Raw genomic sequence first — 20,971 nt, forward strand, 5'->3', positions numbered from 1 at the left:
TCGTAGATCTGGCGATCTTGCCAAGGTCGCCCTCTAGCTTTCCGCTTTCCCGTCCGTTCATACCTTGCGACGTAAAACTTATTGGTGTGCTTCCTACTAATTATAGGAATCGCCTTCATCACATCACAGAAGCGACAATGTGTTAGTCACGAGGAGACTTGAGACGAGAATGGTTAGCAACAACCTCTAGATAGCTTCGCTATCTGCCCCCCCCAATGAAAGTAGTACATCATCAAGAGTTTCGTGTGGGGCAGGAACATAATCAAGCATGTCGATCTCATTCCCCAAAATGCCGAAAGACGGCTGCAGAGGAAGGTCAAAGTCGTCTGTAGCTCCTTGCTCTAGGAATTGCGCACCAACGACGGTGCTGCTGTCGTAGCCGAAGTCTCCAGTACCAGCGAATTGGGGGTAGGAGACATCATCCTTGCATCGATTTTGCTGATGAAACTGATCCGTTGGTACAGCCAAATAATGCACGTTGGATTCGGCGCTCACGGGGATGAACTCGTCAAGATCAAAGCTAGTGGGCGCAATACGGCGAATGCAATTTTTGCAAATTTCGAAAGCCCGGTGTGCGGAGACATCTGTTTTCCCAAGGCAAGATAGCCACTGCAATGCTTTTTTGGCCGCGGTATGAACAGTTTCGGAATCGACAGCTTCTGAAGAGCCAGAAACTTGGCCAGCATCCATGCCACTAGTGAATATGTGGCTTCTCTGCTTTTTGGGCGCCAAGTTTTCAAGTGAAATGTTTATGAGTAAAATTGTCGTAGCTTGAACCAAAAAATGAAGAACGTTCCACCACAGGACGTAACAAGCCCAGATGGGATCTGGCTGATCAGGAAAAATGGAAAGAATCGCTAGAGCTGAATGTAGGCAGGTCGTCGCGCTCTCTTCCCTCGCGCGAGAACGATATGAATTGATGGCGCTCTTTCCACTCGCCCTCGGTCGAGTGAGACAGGGTCTGTTGAGGACAATTCGGGAACTGTAATAATGTAGAGAGAGAGAAATTTGATAGGTGTTGCTTTTAGAAACAGTTTCTCCAGCGTTGATTGCCTTGAAGCTCACGCTGTCAGGCAGACTAGAGCTCCACTCCTCCATTGTCCTATTGAAAAAGGAAATGCGGCTCTGTATTTGATCCCATCCTTGGTTAACAGCATCGGTGCTGTACACTTGTGTGGAAGCAGTATGCGAGATCAAAATGAGATCCGTCAGACAAAAGAAATAAAGCTCATCGGTAGCATGCATGAATTTCATCGACGCTCGTTGGGCTTCGAGCGGCTCGCGTTGCTGGTAAATTGTCCACTTCATAGGTGGATTCTCAGATGGTCGTTCTAGACGGGCTTCTGGCCTGTCATCCGTGAAATGTTCCATGTTTTCCGCGACGAGAGGTGGGGGTGCAGAACAAAAACTGTTCCCTAGACCCGAGGCCCGTCCAGTCATAACAGAGAGGAGGTTTTCTAAGATAAAAATCGACCACCAAAGCTTATGCCGAGCTTCTAAAGCTGAAGCATTCAATTTGTTGTGCGTAGCTCTGAGGTGTAGACCCAAGGCAATAGCGGAACGAGTAGCAGTGCCAATCATCTTCCACGCCCTGTGAAAAGTCAGACGCTCATATCGGATGCGGTGGCCTACTTCTCGGTGTGCAACATACCTGTTGATTTGGGAAGAAGTCATTAAAAAGAACGCCGCGAGTGTTTCTACCTGCACTTGCTGCAAATCTTCATGGTCCTCCACCAGACTTTCGGATATGATCAGCTTTTGTGCACGGGAAAAATATTTGTTGTCCCTGCGGTGAATATTTTGGCCGGAGACCTGACACAACTTGCTGCTGATGGCGAAGATCAAGTTTAGCACGGCCAACCACTTTCTTCCAGGATGTATGGAATCTCCTGAGTATAAAGAATCAAATTGATCCACAAAAAGAGCCTGTCGGATAACGGGCAACGACGGTTGGACACTGTCTAGGTATAACCTCAGTAAGCGTTCTGCCGGGGCTTTCGCCGGTAGGGTGTAAGGATTTTCGTCTTCTAAACCGGGGTAATCGGCGGATTCTATATGATAGTCCACAGAGGCCACCGAATCATCATCACGGGACTGGGAATGCTGGCTGCCCTTGGAGACCCCTTCGTTGTCTCCGTGACATCTAGCTTTTAGTGTCAAACTTTGCATCCAGGCAACTTCGGAACTCTTTCCAAGGTATCCCGTAGCTATGCTCGCTTTGCTCCGATTTACGTCTTCATCGAGAGTATCTAGAGCGTCCAGGGAGCCGACAGACGATGTCAACGAGGTACTAGAGGCACTGCTTGCCTCCCCTCGTGACTCCTGCCCTTGGAGCGAAGGCTGTAAAATGATCAGTAAGCGTGAACGAAACGTGCGACAGCAATTCAAACAAACCAAAGCTTTCATAATTTTTCTTGCAACAAATACATCGACTTCTTGAGATATCTCTCGAAGTAACCCCTCATAACGGTCGACTTCACGGTTCGCTGACTCGAACCGATCCCGCTCTTGGGCTTGCTTCGACTGTGAATAAACGCAGTCTTCCAGTCCTGCGCTGGCGCACTGGATGCATACTGGCCTGTCGCCGTCACATTTTATTTTGCGCGATCGACACTCATCACAAGCACGAGCGGTACGACGTGTTTTCGAACCCTGGTGCTGATTCGGCAAACGTGGGATAGGGATACGGTTAAGCATCGCGTTACTGCCCGAAGCCACGATGAATTTATGTAATTCGGTAGTGTTTCGCTGTTAAGTATATGATGTAACTGATTAGCGGGCTGACCTGCTTTAGTTGAAAGGTAACAAAGTCTCCGGTGTATATTCCGGGGACGCCCCTGCCCCTCACCCCGAATTTGGAGGCTAACTATGGTTGGACAGGATCTCCGTCTTCTGATTAAGCCACAGGGACGCGGAACAGAGTTGAAAAGAAAAAGCTGTGGTGGTGGGCCCTAGTGGGCGTATCATACCGCCGTGATCTATTGTGCCCCCGTACATCCCCTTGTCTGTAGCCGTCAGACCCGAAGGAGTGGCGAATATTGAACATTGATCCACTATTGCAATAGTTGTGATGGATTTCTCCAGGGCATTGGTACCAAAGGTTCTCCCGAAAACCAACACGGCGTCATGGGCCTTGGCTGGGATTTTGCATCTGTTCGTAGCACACGTTCAATTGATTCAAGAGCGAACGGACCACATCTACTGAAAATAGAATTATCTACAATACTGTTACCGTAGGTAGAACCTGCTGCTTACTGTATTGTATGTGAGAAATGAGGAGAGAAAGACTGGCCTAAGAGATAATTCGCCCTGAACTTTCCGGTATAAGTGGCCCGAAATCAGGATATTGCGAACGTAGTATGACTTTCTGAACGCCGAAATCGACTCCATCACACACAATTTTGAAATCGGTGAAATCGCCTTTTTCACGACATCTTCTGCTGCTTAGTAAACTTTCGCAAATATCGCGGAGAACGTACTCTGAAATTTCCTCAATGATGCGCTGAGGTTGTGTTGACGAAGTGTTGGACACGATTGCGTTAATGGTATTTGGAAGTAAAAAAAGGCAAGACTGCAAGGAAAACCTAACTAGTACTTAAATACTTTGAAATGCTCGAGGCCAAGCTATAGCAAACTAGGGACTGAATATGCAGTAAATGTCTCCATGCAGTACCTTCTTTTTTTATGATGTCAATATGTAAAGCAACTCAGCTGTTTGTCAAGTTTTTCACTGTGAGCCAAACGTGCTTTGATGAAAATCTTTTTTATAATTGACCTAGCTACTATACCGTACTGTACAGCTTTGCAGAGCCTCGAAGCGGATGGTGTCGTTTGATCATTCCGAGTGCGGTTTAGCGCTTTAATCTACTCCTTCCGCCGACATGAGAAAGAATACTACAAAATGCACAAAGGATGAGGGACATCAATAGTGGAGATAATTCCAATACTTTTGTTGGAACTTGCTGTACTCCGTAACTTGCTCAGCCAATAAGGGCGTTGTGATCTCTGTCTTTTATTACTTGTTAATTCCGGCTATTTAAAGTTATTCTATGCTTGTCATGAAAAACTCACGTACTCGAAAATACTATAAATCCGGGTTCCAAGCAGTATTCATGAACTTAGCACTAACATTTTCCAAAGCCTTATCATCATGTGACTAAACCTACAATATATTTGAAATCTCATAATAGCGAGCCTGAATTTGAGCGCGTCTGTACAGGATCACGAGGAAGAGCACTTGTTGAAAAGACAAGGTCTCGAACCCAGGGGTTCAGGGGATCGCGGCGTCAAACTCCAATTGCGATATAAATTTGTCGTATTGGTGTACCGAGCGGGAGCTAACCCCGGACCGATGACGGACCCATCCGTGGGGGCTTCCGGGCCCCTCCCACAAACACCCAGGAAACCCACACCAGCTTCTCAGTTGAGGACTTCTTTGAGTACCACTAGTTAGTCAATCGATCAAAGTTTTACTTTTCACTAGACCTTATAAAAAGCCTTAGACCCCGAGGGACGTTTAATGAAAGAGCTTATAGGAATATTGACGTCTAAAGCTTATTTTCCGAGGTATCTCAGAAAGTAGGTAGCTTCGTAATAGAGATACTCAATAATATAGTTAAACAGTGCATAAGTTATGTAGTCACGAGCCTAAGCGTGTTTGCAGTGTTTGGAATTCAAAATAGAGCTCGGGTTGGGCCCGGTTTAGGATTGTGTACGGATTGGTGGCATAGTGGGTGTTTGACGAAGGGAGGCCTAAATAATTGACGCGTTTTCGCGTTGCTGATCCACTCGGTTGTGAAATGCATTATCATCCGACTGCTTATTAAACAAAGAAACTGGTCACTAAGCAATCACCCTGTGCTGTGAAATACTTGAGCGCGACCCTGAGCGCCTTTATAACGCGGTGGCACCCAGTAGTGATTGCTGCAGGCGCGGCAGACTTCAGGTGTCTCGTTCCACCAGTAAGTACTATTGGACCAGGGGATTGATGCATTTGGATCTGCTTTGAGGAATTTGTTTCTGTTAACCCTTGCAATTGCGGTCATTGCTCTGGTCGTGTTTTTTTGCGATAGAGTGGCGTAGATTGCCTGTGGATACTAAGAAGAAAGAGTCCACAAGTGAGCCGACATAGTTTATCAAATTGAGAGGTCACTTTATATATTGGGAATATTATATGTCGCTTCTGGGAAACCCATGGATTTGAAAACCAGCATAGCTCCCTCATAGAGGCCCAGAAAGTCACTTCCTATGTCCCGCAATTCAGTTCATCAGAAAATACTGTTTCAGCTCATGATAAGTGATTGTCTTGGAACAAACATGACAGAGAAGGGGTGCCTTGGGAAGTATCCCGAGGCAGTGTGATCAAATTATGAAGTCAATGACTAGAGGTGAGTACACGAAAGCCAGATTTTGTGCCAATCAACCGCTAATCCATAGGCGCAGTTTACGTTTCTCGGATTTAACGTCAAAAGGCCCATCGCGCCACTCGCTTCTGCGAGAATCCGAAAGCGGCAGCGAAGCTAATCAAGAAAATTGGTCTTGCATAGCCTATAATTTTCACATCTACGTAGCAGAAGGAGAAGAAGATTGGGAAGACATCTAAGGCGCTTTGATTCGACGAATACATGGATCCATCGTTGCGTTTTGATTTATGATACGCGGTTAATTTCCCAGTTGGCGTAGAAGAGCCGTATTGGGGCTCGATGCGCATTGAAATATTAAAGGAGGAGAGGATGTTCTCCACTCTCAGGAAATGTGCATCCCAGATCCCAAGCCGAATATCGAGAATCTGAAAGTAGACTGAACATGGCTGTACACATATTAGCATTCGCTGAATGAAAGCAATGCAAAGCTTTGCTCAAGGGCTTACATTGTCCAGAAGTATCATAAATGTCATCAAAGTGATTTATAGCCTGCGGCTGCGCGGTGGGTAGCTGTAAGCCCGGGTCGGCACCAGTGCCAGTCGACTCAAAACTCATGGCATAATTCTCCAAAGCATGGGTATTTTGCATGTTAGGAGGATATAACGAAGGGCAACCTAGTACATTTGAAGGCCGGGTATTGATCTGGTCTTGTGTGTCGGTGTGGCTGGACCGGGCTGGCTCCCGTACTTGCGATGATATAGGACGGGTTTCCTGGGGTGCTCCTGACGCAGATAAAGCATTATCCATCTCTCGTCGTGTAGTAACCGTCAACAGCTCGGTCAAAAGCTCTTCTGCTTGTTTTGCTATGCGGTGCTTGTTGCGCATTGCCCGGCTCGACTTTATAATTCTGAAAACGGCAGCTTTCGCTTGTTGCGCAGGTTGAGTAAATGGCTGGCTGGGTGGAACAAGACACAATGTAACACCCGCGGTAAAAAGGTGCATGAAGAGGAATGATATGGCATAGTGCGTGTGGAACAAATGAACCGGGATTTGAGATAATCGATGTGCCGCCTCGACGGCAACGCCAAGTGATTGGTGTACTGTGTTAATCATGGATGTAGACTGAGGCATGCTGCTGCGCATTTTATACTCGAGCAACGGTTGATGGAAAAGTATCAGAGCCGCGTCATAGCTTAGTTGCATGGTGGCTGCCTGCAAGATGATAATATTGGCCTCTTGTTTTGCTTCTGGTGTAGCGTTCTGCAGACCCTGGTCCAGTCTTTCTTGGCGATTGTTCTCTGTCCATTTGGAAAAATCAAATAATGGAGGTATTTTGCCACGCCACTCTGTCAACATTGTCTCTGATTCATATGTAGCACGCTTGATTGCTTCAAAATCATCTTTTGAATCGCTTGATCGAAGATGCATAATGTGCGAGATAGTTTGACGTATCAAATCATACAATTTGAATTGGGCATTGTGAAAGGGCGCCCTAGAGGTAGTGGTACCAAGTTCCTGGAAGACTGGAGTATCCAGTAACAGTGGGTTAATCTCCATATCATCGAGGTCTTGGATTTGATGCAGGCTCGAAAACCGTGTATCTATGGACACTGGCCGCCCGAAGACCATAGAGGTATACGTATCCATCACAAGCACAGTGTTCCAACACCGCCGTCGCAGCTGATGAATGATGGGATCCTGGCCTTCCTGGGAGATATTGTAAAGCTGAAGATATATCGCTGCCCTGATAGCCATGCCGATCGTATTCCAGGCGAGGGTAGATGACTTATGGTATCCGTATATCGAAGACAGGAGCAGGCAGACTTGCACCGCTTCAATGCGACAGTCTTCCATCAAATCAAGCAGATGTAGACGGACCTCTGATATGATACTGACCATCAATTCACAATGATCTAGATTGAGGGCGCGGAGAATGCAACATCCAGGCCAGGTGTGATCTAGTGACCCGGCCTTCAGACCAACTGTTACCACCATCAAGACGACAATCACGTCGCTCAGTTCTTGTCTTTCCCAAGTTCCTGAAGTCGATGCAAGAACTCGCTGTGCAGTAGTTCGAAAAGTCGGTTCATGGAACATCAACACGAACCAATGCGCACGACTAAAATATGCATCTATGGCAGCCCACATGACGCTCTCTGGTGGAAGCTGCAGGTTTTTTAGAGACCAGCGGATATTTTCAGGAATGGCTATACCAGAGTCGCCAAGGACAGACTCTCTGGTGACGCTGCGACCGGTCTCTGCTTCATTGAAGACTTGTCGAACGAAGTCAAGGGTGGAGACATTTTCTGACGGTTGCTTCTCCGTTGTGTGATCATTACTAGATGGTTTGGCAGATGGAGCTGCAGATTTACCTTGAGAGAGCCCACTAGAGCCCGGCACATCTTGAGCTGGCTTAGTACGTTGGCGTCGTTTGGTGATTCCGGTGGTTAATTTTGCAGGAGTCCGTGCAGATGTCTCACACTGATTCCCCGAATGGACACAAAGAAGACATGGCCGATTAGAGTCACACTAAATCCGTTGAAGAAAATTAAGACCTATGAAAATGGCAAAATATAGCTCGAGACGTACCTTGAGCTTTTGCCGGCGGCAGCGGTTGCATGCCTGCGCAGTACGTTGTCTTACGGGACGGGATCCCGTCATGTTATCACGGAGACCGGCAAGTCCGAGTCCGTTCGATTAGCCTAGTCAGATGGCTGCGGCAAATCATTCATTTCCATGCGAAACTTCAATGATAGAGCAGTATCTAGTCATGGGAGTCGTTCAAATGTTCCACCGGAAGTTGGAGAATGATTATGTCATCTCTGAGCCCACCTAACATGACCTACAAATTTTAAATGCATTTATCTCAACCAAAACGCCATTAGACTGAATAAGCTAAGAACAAGGTCTATTTGTACATACATTTCTCTTATAACCCTCAATTTCACAAGCTCCACATTTTGGTAAGGCTCTCGTACGTGGCTATGAAAGTGCCGGACGCTGTCTTGCCTCACGGGGCTCCAGTGCCTCAATTGTAAACCCTAGCTGCAGTACTAATGTAGGGGCTTCTAAAGCTGATAGATAATCCTCGGTAGGTATTTGATCTGTAGACTGAGTCATTTGCCGCGCTTTCTTCTCGACTTCAGCGCGCAAATTGCTTACTTCCTTCTCGAGAATAGCTACCGATCGTATTTTGATTTGACAAGCTTTTAAAACTTGATTTATGGCGGAATTTAGCGGACTCGGTAGACTTTTTGAGCGTGGTTCTAGCAATGCTTTTATCAAGAAGCCTGCTTCTGTAATTGGGCGTAGTTCGACGGCATTTTCGGCGACCACTCGCTCGCTACCCTGGCTCAGGGGGGGGGGGGGAGCTGGCGAACAGAGGCGAGTATCAAACATATTTACATGAAAGATTTTAGCTTCCAAGCAGCCCGACCGCATTTTAATCTCAGCTTTCTAACTACTCTGACAATCATCTATTATTGCGCATTGATGATGTCATACAACAGGGGCCAGAAGTCTCGCCCCTACAAGACGAAACCACAATTTTTAAACAACTACAGCCCAAAGCCCAAAGCACCCCAAGATGAGCAAAGAAGAGGTAACAAAGAAAACCGAGAATAAGCAAAAAGTAATGCATGAAGTGATAAACTCGCTTTGAGGATTTCGTATGTACAATATGCAAGACTAACCCACTGGCGCTGTTTACAAATCTATGACTTTGATTTAACCACCCAAATCTCTTTGCCTCAAACCAACAGGCTACGAACGGTGTTCAACTACCGGACGCCAGTGTGAAGATAAGCTAACAGTTTGGCAGCACCAATGGATTGCCCTCTAGCATTAAAGCCCCAAGTTTTCTCACCTCAGGTTACTAGCTCATTGACCTGAACTATATCGTTCAAGGCTACCTCTTCAGGCGAAAGAATGAAATTAGGTCCATATGCAATAATTTTTCTAGCGTCATACCGAGTGATTTAATTGAACCTAAGCCACAAAGTGGCGTGACATTTATGTACACATCAAACAACTTCCGGTGGAAGTTTTGACCTCTTACCCATACCCCACCTACAGACGCAGGGTTAGTGCATTTACGATTTCTAAGCTAGTTTACCAAGCTGATACCGGTGGATGTATACTTTTTTGCTTAAAAATCAAGCTAATTTGCGTGAAATCAATCTTGTGCAAAGGTGGTGGATATTGCAGACACTGATCTAGTTCCGGTGGAAGATTTCATTCCGGAACAAAAGGCCTGACTATCGATTTGAAATCAACAAGCTGATTACATTTTCTTAACGAATAGCAAGTTCTTAAATAAGGCTTTCTCCTTCTGAATTATCTTTTTTTGATTGTCATTCTTCGCCATACAGTATGACTTGGTCCGATGCCCCCCTCCCGGCTGCCGAGGGCATCTCGTACTTTACCCCGGCACAATCTCCACCAGCTGGTACTGCACGCGATCCTCAAACAAGCGGAAAGCCCATCCCAACACTCTTCAAGCCTTTCACTATCAGGGGCCAGAGTTTCCAGAATCGGCTCGGAGTAAGTTTCGTGCATTAGTTCCTTTATCATGTATCTCGAAGCTAACTCTGTTCGACAGCTGGCTCCCATGTGCCAGTATAGCGCTGACGATGGACATATGACTAACTGGCATATCGCCCACTATGGCGGTATTGCTCAACGTGGACCTGGTTTGATGATCATGGAAGCTACTGGTGTGCTTCCTGAAGGCCGCATCACCCCTTACTGCGCTGGTCTCTGGAAAGACTCGCAGATTGCGCCTCTCAAAGACGTAGTCGATTTTGCGCATAGCCAGGGCCAGAAAATTGGTATCCAACTGGCTCATGCTGGTCGCAAGGCCTCCTCTTTGCCGCCCTGGCTCGGCGGAACTCCTGTGACCAATGCAGCAGGTGGCTGGGTGGATAACGTGAAGGGGCCTAGTGCGATCCCATTCTCCGATAATGACATTGTACCTAAGGCAATGACTGTGGAAGACATCCATGACTTCAAGGATGCCTGGGCCGCTGCAGTTAAGCGGGCCGTGGCCGCTGGGGTGGATTTGATTGAGATTCATAATGCCCATGGTTATTTGCTGTCCTCTTTCATGAGTCCTGCATCCAATAACCGAACTGATAAGTATGGTGGTAGCCTCGAAAACCGCATTCGACTTCCCTTAGAGATCGCACAAATCACCCGTGATGCGGCGGGAGAAGATATGCCTCTCTTGCTCCGTGTTTCTGCTAGTGACTGGGTGCAAAATCCGGACATCGATGGCTGGAAGCTGGAGGATACCGTGGAATTTGCCAAAGCTCTTGCCAAACAAGAATGTATCGATGTGATTGATGTCAGCAGTGGCGGTGTCCATGTTGAGCAAAAGCTCACAGGTGCTATGGGTCCAGGATTTCAGGTTCCATTCTCAACGGCGGTGAAGAAGGCAGTCGGGGATAAGATTCTTGTTGCTGCTGTTGGTATGATCAACAGCGGTACTCTAGCTGAAAAGATCCTGAATGAGGACAATGTGGACATCGTTCTGGTCGGACGTGCCTTCCAGCGAGATACTGGCTTGGCCTGGCAATATGCAAAGCACTTGGATGTTGAGATTTCTATGGCCGCACAGATCAGATGGGGTTTTACTAGCTGGCAAAATGCGTCGGAGTATATCCAGCCGAATGCGATGAAGGTCACATTGTTTGAATAAGTTAGATAGGTCCAGGTTAACTCCAACTTTACTGCACCACATTCACATCCATTCACGTCAATCCCAAGCCCAGATCTGGGTTAGACTCTGCGAATTCGACCCCAGGAATGATCCTCGGTATCCCGGCAGAGAGGGGAACCGCATTCATTGTGGGAAATTGGAGAAAGTACTGTCCATGTTCATTGGCTGAAGTGTCGGTGAAATCCTCGCTGAAATCGTCGGGGTATTCCGAAAGGCCTGCAGGCCTGCCCGATCAGCATGAACTCGGAGTTCTGAGCCTATCGCTGGATTTCTCGTTGAAACTTTCGCTCAATCTTTGGGGTGTTTTAGTTAAAGATTTTTGAGGCGTATAAAAACCACCGTAGAGAAGTATGCTGCTCCCACAGCCTTGGAACTTTACTAGTCTTGCATGCCAATTTCTTCCAGGCGATGGCCTTCATGACAAAGCCCGTCGCAAAACCCCAGGCCATCGTGTCTGGTCCAACCTATCGCTTCACAATCCTCGCTGATCGTTTGATTCGGTACGAATGGGCCGCTGATGGCTGTTTCGAGGACCGAGCGTCCACCTTCGCAATCAACCGCCACTTCCCCACGCCAAAATTCCACATTGTTAAGAACGATGGTCATCTTGAAATCATCACTGACCATTTTCACCTAATTTACGACACGAATCGCTTTTCTGCTGCTGGGCTGGTCGTTCATTTTAATTTCAAACACACCAACTGGGGGGCTCCGTGGCAATATGGACTTTCAGAAGAGCTCAACCTGGGAGGAACAGCTCGAACTTTGGACAATTGCAATGGACGCTGTGATATGGGAGAGGGGGTCATTTCTAAAGCAGGGTACGCAGCCCTCGATGATTCAACATCCATGCTCTTTGATGGAGACTTCGTGGCTGGCCGAAAACCTGGCGATCGCATAGATGGATACCTTTTCTGCTACGGTCATGACTACAAAGCTGCCATCAGAGCATTCTACTCAGTCTCCGGAAAACAGCCTATACTGCCCCGATTTGCCTTGGGAAACTGGTGGAGCCGGTACTTTGCGTACCACCAGGACGAGTACGTTCAGCTCATGGATAAGTTCCGCACACACGATATTCCTATTTCAGTCGCTGTGGTTGACATGGACTGGCATCTAGTGTCAGACCCTTGTGTACCCCATGCCGGGTGGACTGGCTACACTTGGAACAAGAAGCTCTTCCCAAACCCAGAGCAGTTCCGCCGTGACTTGCACGAAAGATGCCTCAAAATCACACTGAACGATCACCCTCACAATGGGATTCATTCACACGAAGATTCATATGAGGAGATGGCCAAGGCCCTGGGTCATAATACCGACCAGAAACGGCCTATTCTATTTGAGGCCTCTAGCGCCAAGTTCATGAAAGCTTACCTCGAAATCTTACATCGTAATCTGGAGAATATGGCATGCGATTTCTGGTGGATTGACTGGCAACAAGGCCCGTACTCTAAGATTCCCGGCCTTGATCCTCTTTGGCTGTTGAACCATTTTCACTATCTTGATCATGGACGAGATGGTAATTCCACTCCTCTTATCTTTTCCCGGTACGCGGGACCAGGAAGCCAGCGATACCCCGTGGGATTCTCGGGCGACACAGTAGTAACTTGGGATTCGCTGGCTTTCCAACCGGAATTCACGGCAACAGCTTCAAATATAGGCTACGGATGGTGGAGCCACGATATTGGTGGCCATATGTTTGGAGGCAGAGACGATGAACTCGTGACTCGTTGGGTCCAGCTCGGCGTCTTCTCCCCCATCTTTCGTCTGCACTCTTCGGACTCCAAGTGGAATTCCAAGGAGCCGTGGTTGTATCGCCAGGAGTACGAGAAAGTCATGTCCAACTTTATGAAGCTCCGACATCGATTGGTACCGTTCCTGTATACGTGCAGCGTGATCGGCTCTGTTGAAGACGAGCCATTGATGCAGCCAATGTACTGGATTCATCCGGACTCCGACCAGGCGTACTCGTTCCCTAACCAGTACATCTTTGGATCCAAACTTCTCGTTGCTCCGATTGTTGAGCCTCGGAATAGGAAAACAAATTTGGGAACAGTCAGAGCATGGCTTCCTGCTGGTCCTCGATTTGTCGATATTTTTACTGGTCAAGTATACGACGCAGACCGCGAAGTCATGTTTCACCGACGGCTGGAGGAATATCCCGCTCTGGCTCGTGAAGGAACCGTCATTCCTCTGGATGCCAACCCAGCTCCTGCAAACGGTTGCTTGAATCCAGGCGCATTCGAGTTCCTTGTTGTAATCGGCCGTGACGCTGAAACAAGTGTTATGGAAGATCCTGCTGACGATGCGCCCAATTTGACAGTACGCAAAAAGCAACGCAAATTCATGATCTATTATAATCAGGCGGAAGGGAAAGTGACCGCAGAGCATTTAAACCGGCCCTCAAAATTCCGTTTCTTGTCGGTGACAAATACTCCGGCCAATCTGAAAGTTTTCTGTGATGGTATCGATCGCATGAAAGATGTGAAAGTGACTATTGAAGAAGCCACTCAGACGCCTAGTCTGCTTATTGAGTGTCCATTTGCAAATTTTGATCACTGTATCACTATTGAACTCGGTCCTGATCCTCAACTCAGCGTGATCAATCCGACACTCCGTCTTGAAAGTCTGATATTGGATTATCAATGCGAGTTTGAGATTAAGGATCGCTTGTGGAAGGTTCTGAAAGAGCACATGAAACCTGTTAATGCTGTCATTGGCACGTTGCTATCACTTGGGTATGAAGAATCCATTGTGGGTCCTGTGTCTGAATTGCTGTTGGCAGATATTCGGTTATGCTCGCTGTCTGCTAAGTAAACGTCAGAGGGTGGTTCCCCCGTTTTCTTGATTGTCAGGGCTTGAATTTAAATTCAATATATGATGCTGCATCATGTTTTCATTGAGATGTTTCCATTTCTGTAGGCATCATGGGATCAAGAGTCTGCATAATTCTCTCCTATATCCCACAGGTGCTGATGTATGGCGCAGTGGGGTGATAAGTATTCAGCATGCTACACATACGCGGAACATATTCTAAACGACATTTTCATGCGCAACAACGACCTTCTCAAAGCTCGCAGTTCCCTCAGCGGATTCCGCGATAGCTTCAATGCCAGCCTCATATCCATAGACTGTCTTCAATGTTGGCATCGTAAGAGATTTCAACTTGTTCACAGCCCGCTCCAAGATTTGAGAAGTTCGCTCTGCATCGGCTAGCCGAGCCGCAAATGTGACTGTGCCAGTAAAGCCCTCGAAAGAGAGCTCGTTGGCGGTTGTTGCAAAGCAATTTAGAGATTTACTGTGGGGAATGGTGGAAACGACTCTCGCATCTTCGGAGCTGCTTGAGAAACACAGATCGGCCATATGCGCATATCCCACATGTCCAATGGTATCAAAGGCATAGTCAAGGGATTTTCCTGACTTGGACACCCAGAGCTTAATCTGTTCGACTACGTCATCGTCACGATAATTGAAACAATGTGTTGCTCCGAGCTTTTGCAAGATCTCATGGTTTTGTGGCGAAGCAGTAACAAGAATAGGCCTGATTCCAGCGGCGGCAGCTAGCTGAATAGCAGCTGTTCCCACGCCACTGGCGCCTCCCCAGATCAGAAGTGCACCAGGGTTTTCTAAGTTTGAGTCGGGCTCAGGAAGTCCCAGAACACAGAAGAGAGCGTCGATTGCCGTGCGCATGGCAACACCAAGTGTTGCGGCAAGTTCCATGGAGACATGGTCTGGCACAGGGAACGTCATCAGATCAGGTGCGATGAGGTACTGCTGATGAGCTCCGTTCTTGGCGGGCCGAGGGTTCATTGCAGGGGTAAGACCTGCAACCCTGTCTCCAGCTATGAATCGAGATCCAGGACCGGCCTCGACAACGGTTCCGGAGAAGTCATAGCCGGCAACGTTCTCGTTGATGCCCATGTAGATTCCGTGTTTGAGATCTGCAGGATTGATTCCACTGAACGACACCTGGATGAGTGTCTCCGCTTCTTGTGGGACATAATTCTCTTCGATTTCCCGAATTGAGAGCTGGTCACAGCTGTCGACCCAAATGGCTTTGTGAGGCATAGCTTGTGTAGGAAGTGAAACTAGAGGTATGACGGAAGAGATGAAGATTAGAGGAACCACTTTCCAGGGCTTGCAATAGTCATATATTTGATCGAGGGTTCCCTGGATACATATGCGGAACAGGCCTGTCCCGTCCCCACCGAGAAATTCGGGGCCAATATTTCCATTTGTGCGTCTACATGCATGCACAGTGATCACTAATCTTGCCACGTAGATCTTAGCTTAGATTCGAAAAATCATCACGGACCAAAATTACCTCAATTCTACGTTGATTTACTCTATATTTTTGATTCTATCGTTTGTTAGTCATCCATGATGCTTCCGTTCCATCTTTAGATGTTCCGCCGGAACCGATCTCAACACTAACCCTATTTCAACTTCGGAACACAAACTTCCACCGGAAGACGCAGACTTAATCACTCCGCTAGAACGAGACTTGAGATAATTATGTCTGAGAAATCGATTCGAGGCTCTTGACAAAAGTAACTCAATAATATCGACCGCTGAGAAAATGCCACTCAAAATTTCCACTCAACCAATCCTTCATAACGGCAATATGACGCTGGGCAATTTCCTTCTCTAATGGCGACAATTTCTCATAGCAAGTGGATCTGAGAAACTCAAGATCAAGTCTCTTAAATTGATTCAGAGAATCCCGGATCATTTTGCGGACTTCGTTCATGGCATCCTGCAAGGAGAGCTGTCTCAACCTCATGAGAACAAGTACCAGATTACCAGGACCGTTCCCATCCCTGCTATCCTTCCTTATAGAAAATAAATCGTTGGTCCAGGCAATGACATCCATAGCATTATTCGCCAAGCGCTGAAACGGTTCGTCCACAAGGACATCCTAAGGCAGCTCATACCCGCCCGCAACCTCTGCCCAATCAAAAGCTTGGTAACAACCACCACTAGCCCGTCGACCAGCGATAAACTCATCCAGCTCCGGAAATGTTGCATTCGTACGCTGTTGTGCCTCTCTTTCCGTTGCTTGGTTTGTCCATTCCCAATATTCGCGGTATCGATATCGAGTATTTTCAGAAGAATCAGCATCCAATCGACTCAAAAGACGTCTCCAGACGGCGACCAACGGCGGCTCCTCTCCTTCTGGCTGCTTGCCAGCCGTGACATTGCGATATAGATCAAAGGTCTGAGCGGCTTCTTCGGGCTTGACTGTTGCTAGATCGAAGGAGTCATCGAACAAAAATGCCCAGCCAGCCACTTCGTTGAGTAGATCTAAATATGCGCCGCGTGCTCATGGATAGCATCGAGCTATCAAAGCTGGGAAATCTGCTGCTTTGAACTTCAGCAGATTTCCCAGCTTTGAACTTTGCGAGTGCTTTCGGGCTAAGTTCTAATCCTTGTTCGGTAATCCATTGGTGGAGATGTTCTCGAGATGCCTCTAGATCTGGGTTGATCTTACAAGGGTAGGGTGGGGCGATATCTTTGAGATATTGGGGTTTTAGAGTAGGAATTTCTTTGCACAGAGTCATTGCTGTTAACTATGCGTTTGGGGGGGGGGGGGGGGGGGTCAAGAAATTCTCGCGATAAGTAGTTTACACATATGGGTCTGTGCTCCGGTACGATTGTACGTTATTACAACACACGTACTTTTCAGCTCAAGATTGGTGTCCTATGCAGTAGTTCTAATCAAATGGCCCCTCATTTCCTGCAAAATTCCGCCAAGATGGTGTCGACCGCGAGAGATTAAATCAATTAGTATAAGTCTTTTTTGTCTACGAGCCCCCTTCTGACTTGAGACAGGAATATCCATTAGATTTGTTCGCTTAATCTCCTCACCTTATCAGGTTGGTCGCAAAGCATCAATCGCAATTTCTATTTAGCGGTGTAGAAATTTGTTCCAATGGGGCTTGATCGGAGATCGGTGAGGATGGCCCCGCTTCCAAGTATGGCCACGTACGTATTGTAATCACTATCAGATAGAAGCGGGCGGAACTAGTTTCTATTTTGACCGCATAAGAAACCATCTTAGTGGCGTAAGGCTTAAACTATTAGAATGCATACTATGCTACTCAATGTTTAACTTAGAATAGCTGTGTCGAGATTGCTCTTTGGTATAAAATCAGGCCGGTGCCAATCGGCTTTGAGGCTAAAGGCTTCAACTAACTCTCTTAAAATGAAGCTTCTACACCCCCTATCAGAACTGAACTTGTTTTCAGTTAGGAAATTCCCGATCAAGTAATTCCTCTTTCAACACACTTGTAGTTTCCCAGTTTTTGGCCTCCAATTCAAATTGCTCATCGTCAGAAAAAGCAACAACGGAGTTTCAGGGCAATCAAATTTAGAAAGCAAGGATATCTCAAAAAGCTGAAGGGCCACTATATTGTTCCTCGTTTTCATAAAGACGGGTGTCCGCATTCCATGTTATCCCACGTTGTCCGACTGGCTGTGACATGCTAGAGCTGGTAACTGGCGCCAACTGCTCACTGTGAGTAAATGCGGAACAGTGTGGCTATTACCTTACTTGGGGGCTTTTTGTTATCAATACTCCATTCTCATATCTTATACATATAGTATATATCGTATTTGATTTGATTTGATTTAATCTCATATATTTAACATATATCAATACATTTTGTTCTTATACGGAACGCTGAAATATATCTTAGCTTGATATTATTAATATAGCATATTTACTAGGCGTATGACTGAGGTATAATTTATCATCAATATTACTAAGAATTATTGATAGATATAGGCCTTCTTGTATAGCATCTTTTGGGGCTATATATTCTAATTCGTAGGTGCTTAGGGCTACACTATTTTGCAATTGAGGGTTAAATTGTTTATCGCTAGATTTAAAATGATCTAGAATCAAGCACCAAGTCAGCAAGCCAAGCGAACACGACAGCAATAGCCAAAAACAGTGTTACTTTGGATAAGATTTACTAACGGAGCAGAAGTTGCATGTCCAAGCAATACTCGCTCTCTTCCTTCTTCTCGCAGGCACTACATAGGGGAACCGCTCTGATAAAATCTCTTAGTGAAGATATGTGGCCAAAGTTTCTCCCTCTCATCTTTCCCTACTTACCACCTGACTTTACCACAACACACTATCACACTGGTTCGCCAGTCAAACTCTCCAGATCAGTTTAACCAAATCTCATTTCATACTATGGGGATTTTTTACAAAAATACCAATGGGACAGTCTTCTAGTTATGGGGTGTCATTTTCTTGTTTTCTGACGACAGAAGAACGCTTGGTTGCATCACCGCTTACACTACACGCACAACACGAACCACCGCAGGAATAGCCAGACACAATCAAGCTACGAATGACCTCTCTCAAGATTCATTTAGATTCATTTGGCCACTCATATAGAAGTTCTCTTTGTTGTGTCAATGTCATTGCCTTTCATCTCATAATTTAAATTGTACTTATACCAGAACTCCTGTTATAGGTATCGTGATGATGAACCTTTATACGTGATTTTTGCGCTTTCCTTCAGAAAACCATGAAGGAAAGGACATCTGGAATGAAAGGGGCTCTGTAATTCCATCCACATTAAACCCCGCAAGCGGGTAAAATAGCTGCGAACTGTTCACAACCAATTCGTATTTCGGTGTCATAAGATAGCAACTAGGCGTATTTGAATGGGACGATCGGCAATTCAACAAAGCTACCTTCCATGAAGATAGTGTGCTGACCAGCATTGCAACCAGTTCCAGCGCGTGGCACTTGACAATTGGGGCTATACTCATTAAAGTCCCTGCCTTGAATAACAACCCGGATAGCCTCACCCTGACGGAACAGGGTAGCAGCCTGTTGAATATTGATATCCACTTCCACCTTCTCACCAGGCTTTAGTGGCTGCACATCCTTTTCAAGGAAAGTGTGCATAACCTCATCACCATAAGGATTGTCTGCCCGCTTCCGCTTAGAACTTCGTTGCCAGCCCCATGCCACATGTCCATCATTTACAAAAGAGTGGTAAGGGAATCTGACGACCTGACCATCTCGATTAAATTTTTGGAGAGTAACAAACAGGTCTGCATCAGAGCCTTCGGAGATGGACAGTGACAAGTGCAGACGAGATGATCCGGTGATTTCAGTAGGCTTATCGAATGTGTGCTGCCAGGCGACAGATCCTGTTTTCGCGTCATATGTAGCGGAGTCACTGTCAACTATGGAATCCTTCAGAAGAGTCTCGTTTGGACCAAGAAAGAACTTTGTGCGCTGGGTTCTCGCAATGGGGAACTCGTTCTCACTGCGCCAGCTACCGGAATAATGTTTGTCTGTGACATGGAGACGAACTGGTGGCCAGAAGTCTACTGCACCAGCGGCTCTCTGATCCGGACCATTCAGGACTTTATTAAAGAAAGCAAGTTGACGCTCCAGGGATTCCGCGGTGAGCTGCCACTCCCATTTCAGATAGCTATAGCTAGTGTTAGCTTCTCCTGAGTAGAAAGAAATATAGAAAGAAACCAAACACTCACGGATGAAGCTCAATATACTTGGTTGTTGACTGGGCCGCAAGATAACCTCGAATCGAGCCAGGGGTGTGAACACCATTATCGGCCAAACTGGTAATCAGATAAAGAGGACAAGTTATTTGATCTATGTTCGGCCTGAAGATATCCCAAAACTTGCTGTCGTGGGGGTTTTCTTCAACAGCTCTCACAATATCAATCTTGGAGCAACCTTCCACGTTTCCCTGAGCAGCATAGACTGTGTCCAAGAGCTTGACAAAATTCATGTGAGGGACACCTCCTTTGCACGCGATCTCGCGATAGAAATCAACATATGCATCTTGCACCATAATCCCGGCCAGATGGCGCGGGCGATTAGCAGCAGCATGCCTATAACCAAAGTGAGAAACGGCAATAAAAATGAGCGATGTAGAAATCATACCATTGAATGTGTCCCAACCCACTAGCCCCGATCATCCCAACCCGACCATTACTCCAAGGCCGCTCACCAAGATACTCAATAACATCGCACGCATCGCGTCCATCAGACTTAGTTATAAAAGAAAAGAAATCTCCTTCCGAAGCAAAACTACCCCGAGAATCAACAGCGACGTATGCGAAACCATTTTGAGTCCAGAAAACTGGATCACTAGCTTCAAAGATGAGGTATTTCGAGAATGCCACACCATGGTATCCCGGATCAAATTCCTGGGAAGTGGGTAGCTTTGAGATGTCATATGGCGTCTTCTTTCCAAATGGGGTAAAGACTAGGACGGTCGGTAGCTTGAGATTTTCGGGTTGTTTTTCTGGAAGGTAGAGATCTGCTCGAAGCTGGACTCCGTCACGAGCTTTGATGGGGTGGTTATACTCGACTTTCATCCCTTCGTCAACGAAAGTGCGGGGGGTCGGATCAAAGCCGGGAAATACGTCCTTGGGGGCAAGGCCCTTGGTGCAGGGGACTTTTTGGTTTTCGTGGATAACATGTTGGGTGTCCATTTTCGCGGCGATTGTTGTAAAGATGGTAGATCCAATATCTGGTGCTCATGTGAATAGCATATGGATTGCGGTGCCTTTATACTAAGCTGCCATCCATTACGTACTGGATAACATGAGTATTTACCGGAAGCTAATTCTTCGACATCCGAGACCCGCGCAATGTTCATAAGTGTTGATGAACCACACCGGTTTAAAGGATAACTCGCCCCACGTAGCTTGCCGATGCTTGAAGGGCTAAAAGTTAAGCCGCCATGAAATGTGGGGAAATTAATCTCATGGCCGTTCAGCGTTCTACAATGACGTGGGCCCCTAGACCCATAGCGACACGAGAAGAGTTCCGACGTTTCCCTTCATTATTTTCGGCGGTAGATTAGAGCCGGGGCCGACATAGTAG

General features: G+C 46.7%; 7 protein-coding genes across 7 annotated transcripts; 2 read left to right on the forward strand and 5 right to left on the reverse strand.

The window, feature by feature from the left end:
- Positions 1 to 186: 186 nt before the first annotated feature.
- On the reverse strand, positions 187 to 2,697 carry N7508_000336 (uncharacterized protein; the record flags this gene model as incomplete). The annotated part of the gene is made up of 4 exons (XM_058458421.1): positions 187 to 1,591; positions 1,652 to 2,340; positions 2,395 to 2,523; positions 2,575 to 2,697. 4 exons carry the CDS (start codon positions 2,695 to 2,697, stop codon positions 187 to 189), a joined length of 2,346 nt encoding a protein of 781 aa, XP_058324643.1.
- A 2,767-nt stretch (positions 2,698 to 5,464) lies between these two features.
- Positions 5,465 to 8,024, reverse strand: N7508_000337 (Zn(II)2Cys6 transcription factor; the record flags this gene model as incomplete). Its single annotated transcript, XM_058458422.1, has 3 exons — positions 5,465 to 5,799; positions 5,870 to 7,892; positions 7,953 to 8,024. 3 exons carry the CDS (start codon positions 8,022 to 8,024, stop codon positions 5,465 to 5,467), a joined length of 2,430 nt encoding a protein of 809 aa, XP_058324644.1.
- Positions 8,025 to 9,734: 1,710 nt separating this feature from the next.
- On the forward strand, positions 9,735 to 11,061 carry N7508_000338 (NADH:flavin oxidoreductase/NADH oxidase; the record flags this gene model as incomplete). The annotated part of the gene is made up of 2 exons (XM_058458423.1): positions 9,735 to 9,905; positions 9,964 to 11,061. 2 exons carry the CDS (start codon positions 9,735 to 9,737, stop codon positions 11,059 to 11,061), a joined length of 1,269 nt encoding a protein of 422 aa, XP_058324645.1.
- A 438-nt stretch (positions 11,062 to 11,499) lies between these two features.
- N7508_000339 (glycoside hydrolase family 31 protein) lies at positions 11,500 to 13,899 on the forward strand (the record flags this gene model as incomplete). The annotated part of the gene is made up of 1 exon (XM_058458424.1): positions 11,500 to 13,899. The coding sequence occupies one exon, from the start codon at positions 11,500 to 11,502 to the stop codon at positions 13,897 to 13,899; it is 2,400 nt and encodes a 799-aa protein (XP_058324646.1).
- Positions 13,900 to 14,115: 216 nt separating this feature from the next.
- N7508_000340 (zinc-binding alcohol dehydrogenase family protein) lies at positions 14,116 to 15,150 on the reverse strand (the record flags this gene model as incomplete). Its single annotated transcript, XM_058458425.1, has 1 exon — positions 14,116 to 15,150. The coding sequence occupies one exon, from the start codon at positions 15,148 to 15,150 to the stop codon at positions 14,116 to 14,118; it is 1,035 nt and encodes a 344-aa protein (XP_058324647.1).
- Positions 15,151 to 16,000: 850 nt separating this feature from the next.
- On the reverse strand, positions 16,001 to 16,643 carry N7508_000341 (terpene synthase family protein; the record flags this gene model as incomplete). The annotated part of the gene is made up of 2 exons (XM_058458426.1): positions 16,001 to 16,386; positions 16,574 to 16,643. The coding sequence occupies 2 exons, from the start codon at positions 16,641 to 16,643 to the stop codon at positions 16,001 to 16,003; spliced, it is 456 nt and encodes a 151-aa protein (XP_058324648.1).
- Positions 16,644 to 18,751: 2,108 nt separating this feature from the next.
- N7508_000342 (CocE/NonD family hydrolase) lies at positions 18,752 to 20,577 on the reverse strand (the record flags this gene model as incomplete). Its single annotated transcript, XM_058458427.1, has 3 exons — positions 18,752 to 19,547; positions 19,609 to 19,971; positions 20,024 to 20,577. The coding sequence occupies 3 exons, from the start codon at positions 20,575 to 20,577 to the stop codon at positions 18,752 to 18,754; spliced, it is 1,713 nt and encodes a 570-aa protein (XP_058324649.1).
- Between the last annotated feature and the right edge of the window lie 394 nt (positions 20,578 to 20,971).

This window comes from Penicillium antarcticum, assembly GCF_028974205.1.
Source record: "Penicillium antarcticum strain IBT 31339 chromosome Unknown utg000001l_segment0_segment0, whole genome shotgun sequence".
NCBI classification, from domain to species: Eukaryota; Fungi; Ascomycota; class Eurotiomycetes; order Eurotiales; family Aspergillaceae; genus Penicillium; species Penicillium antarcticum.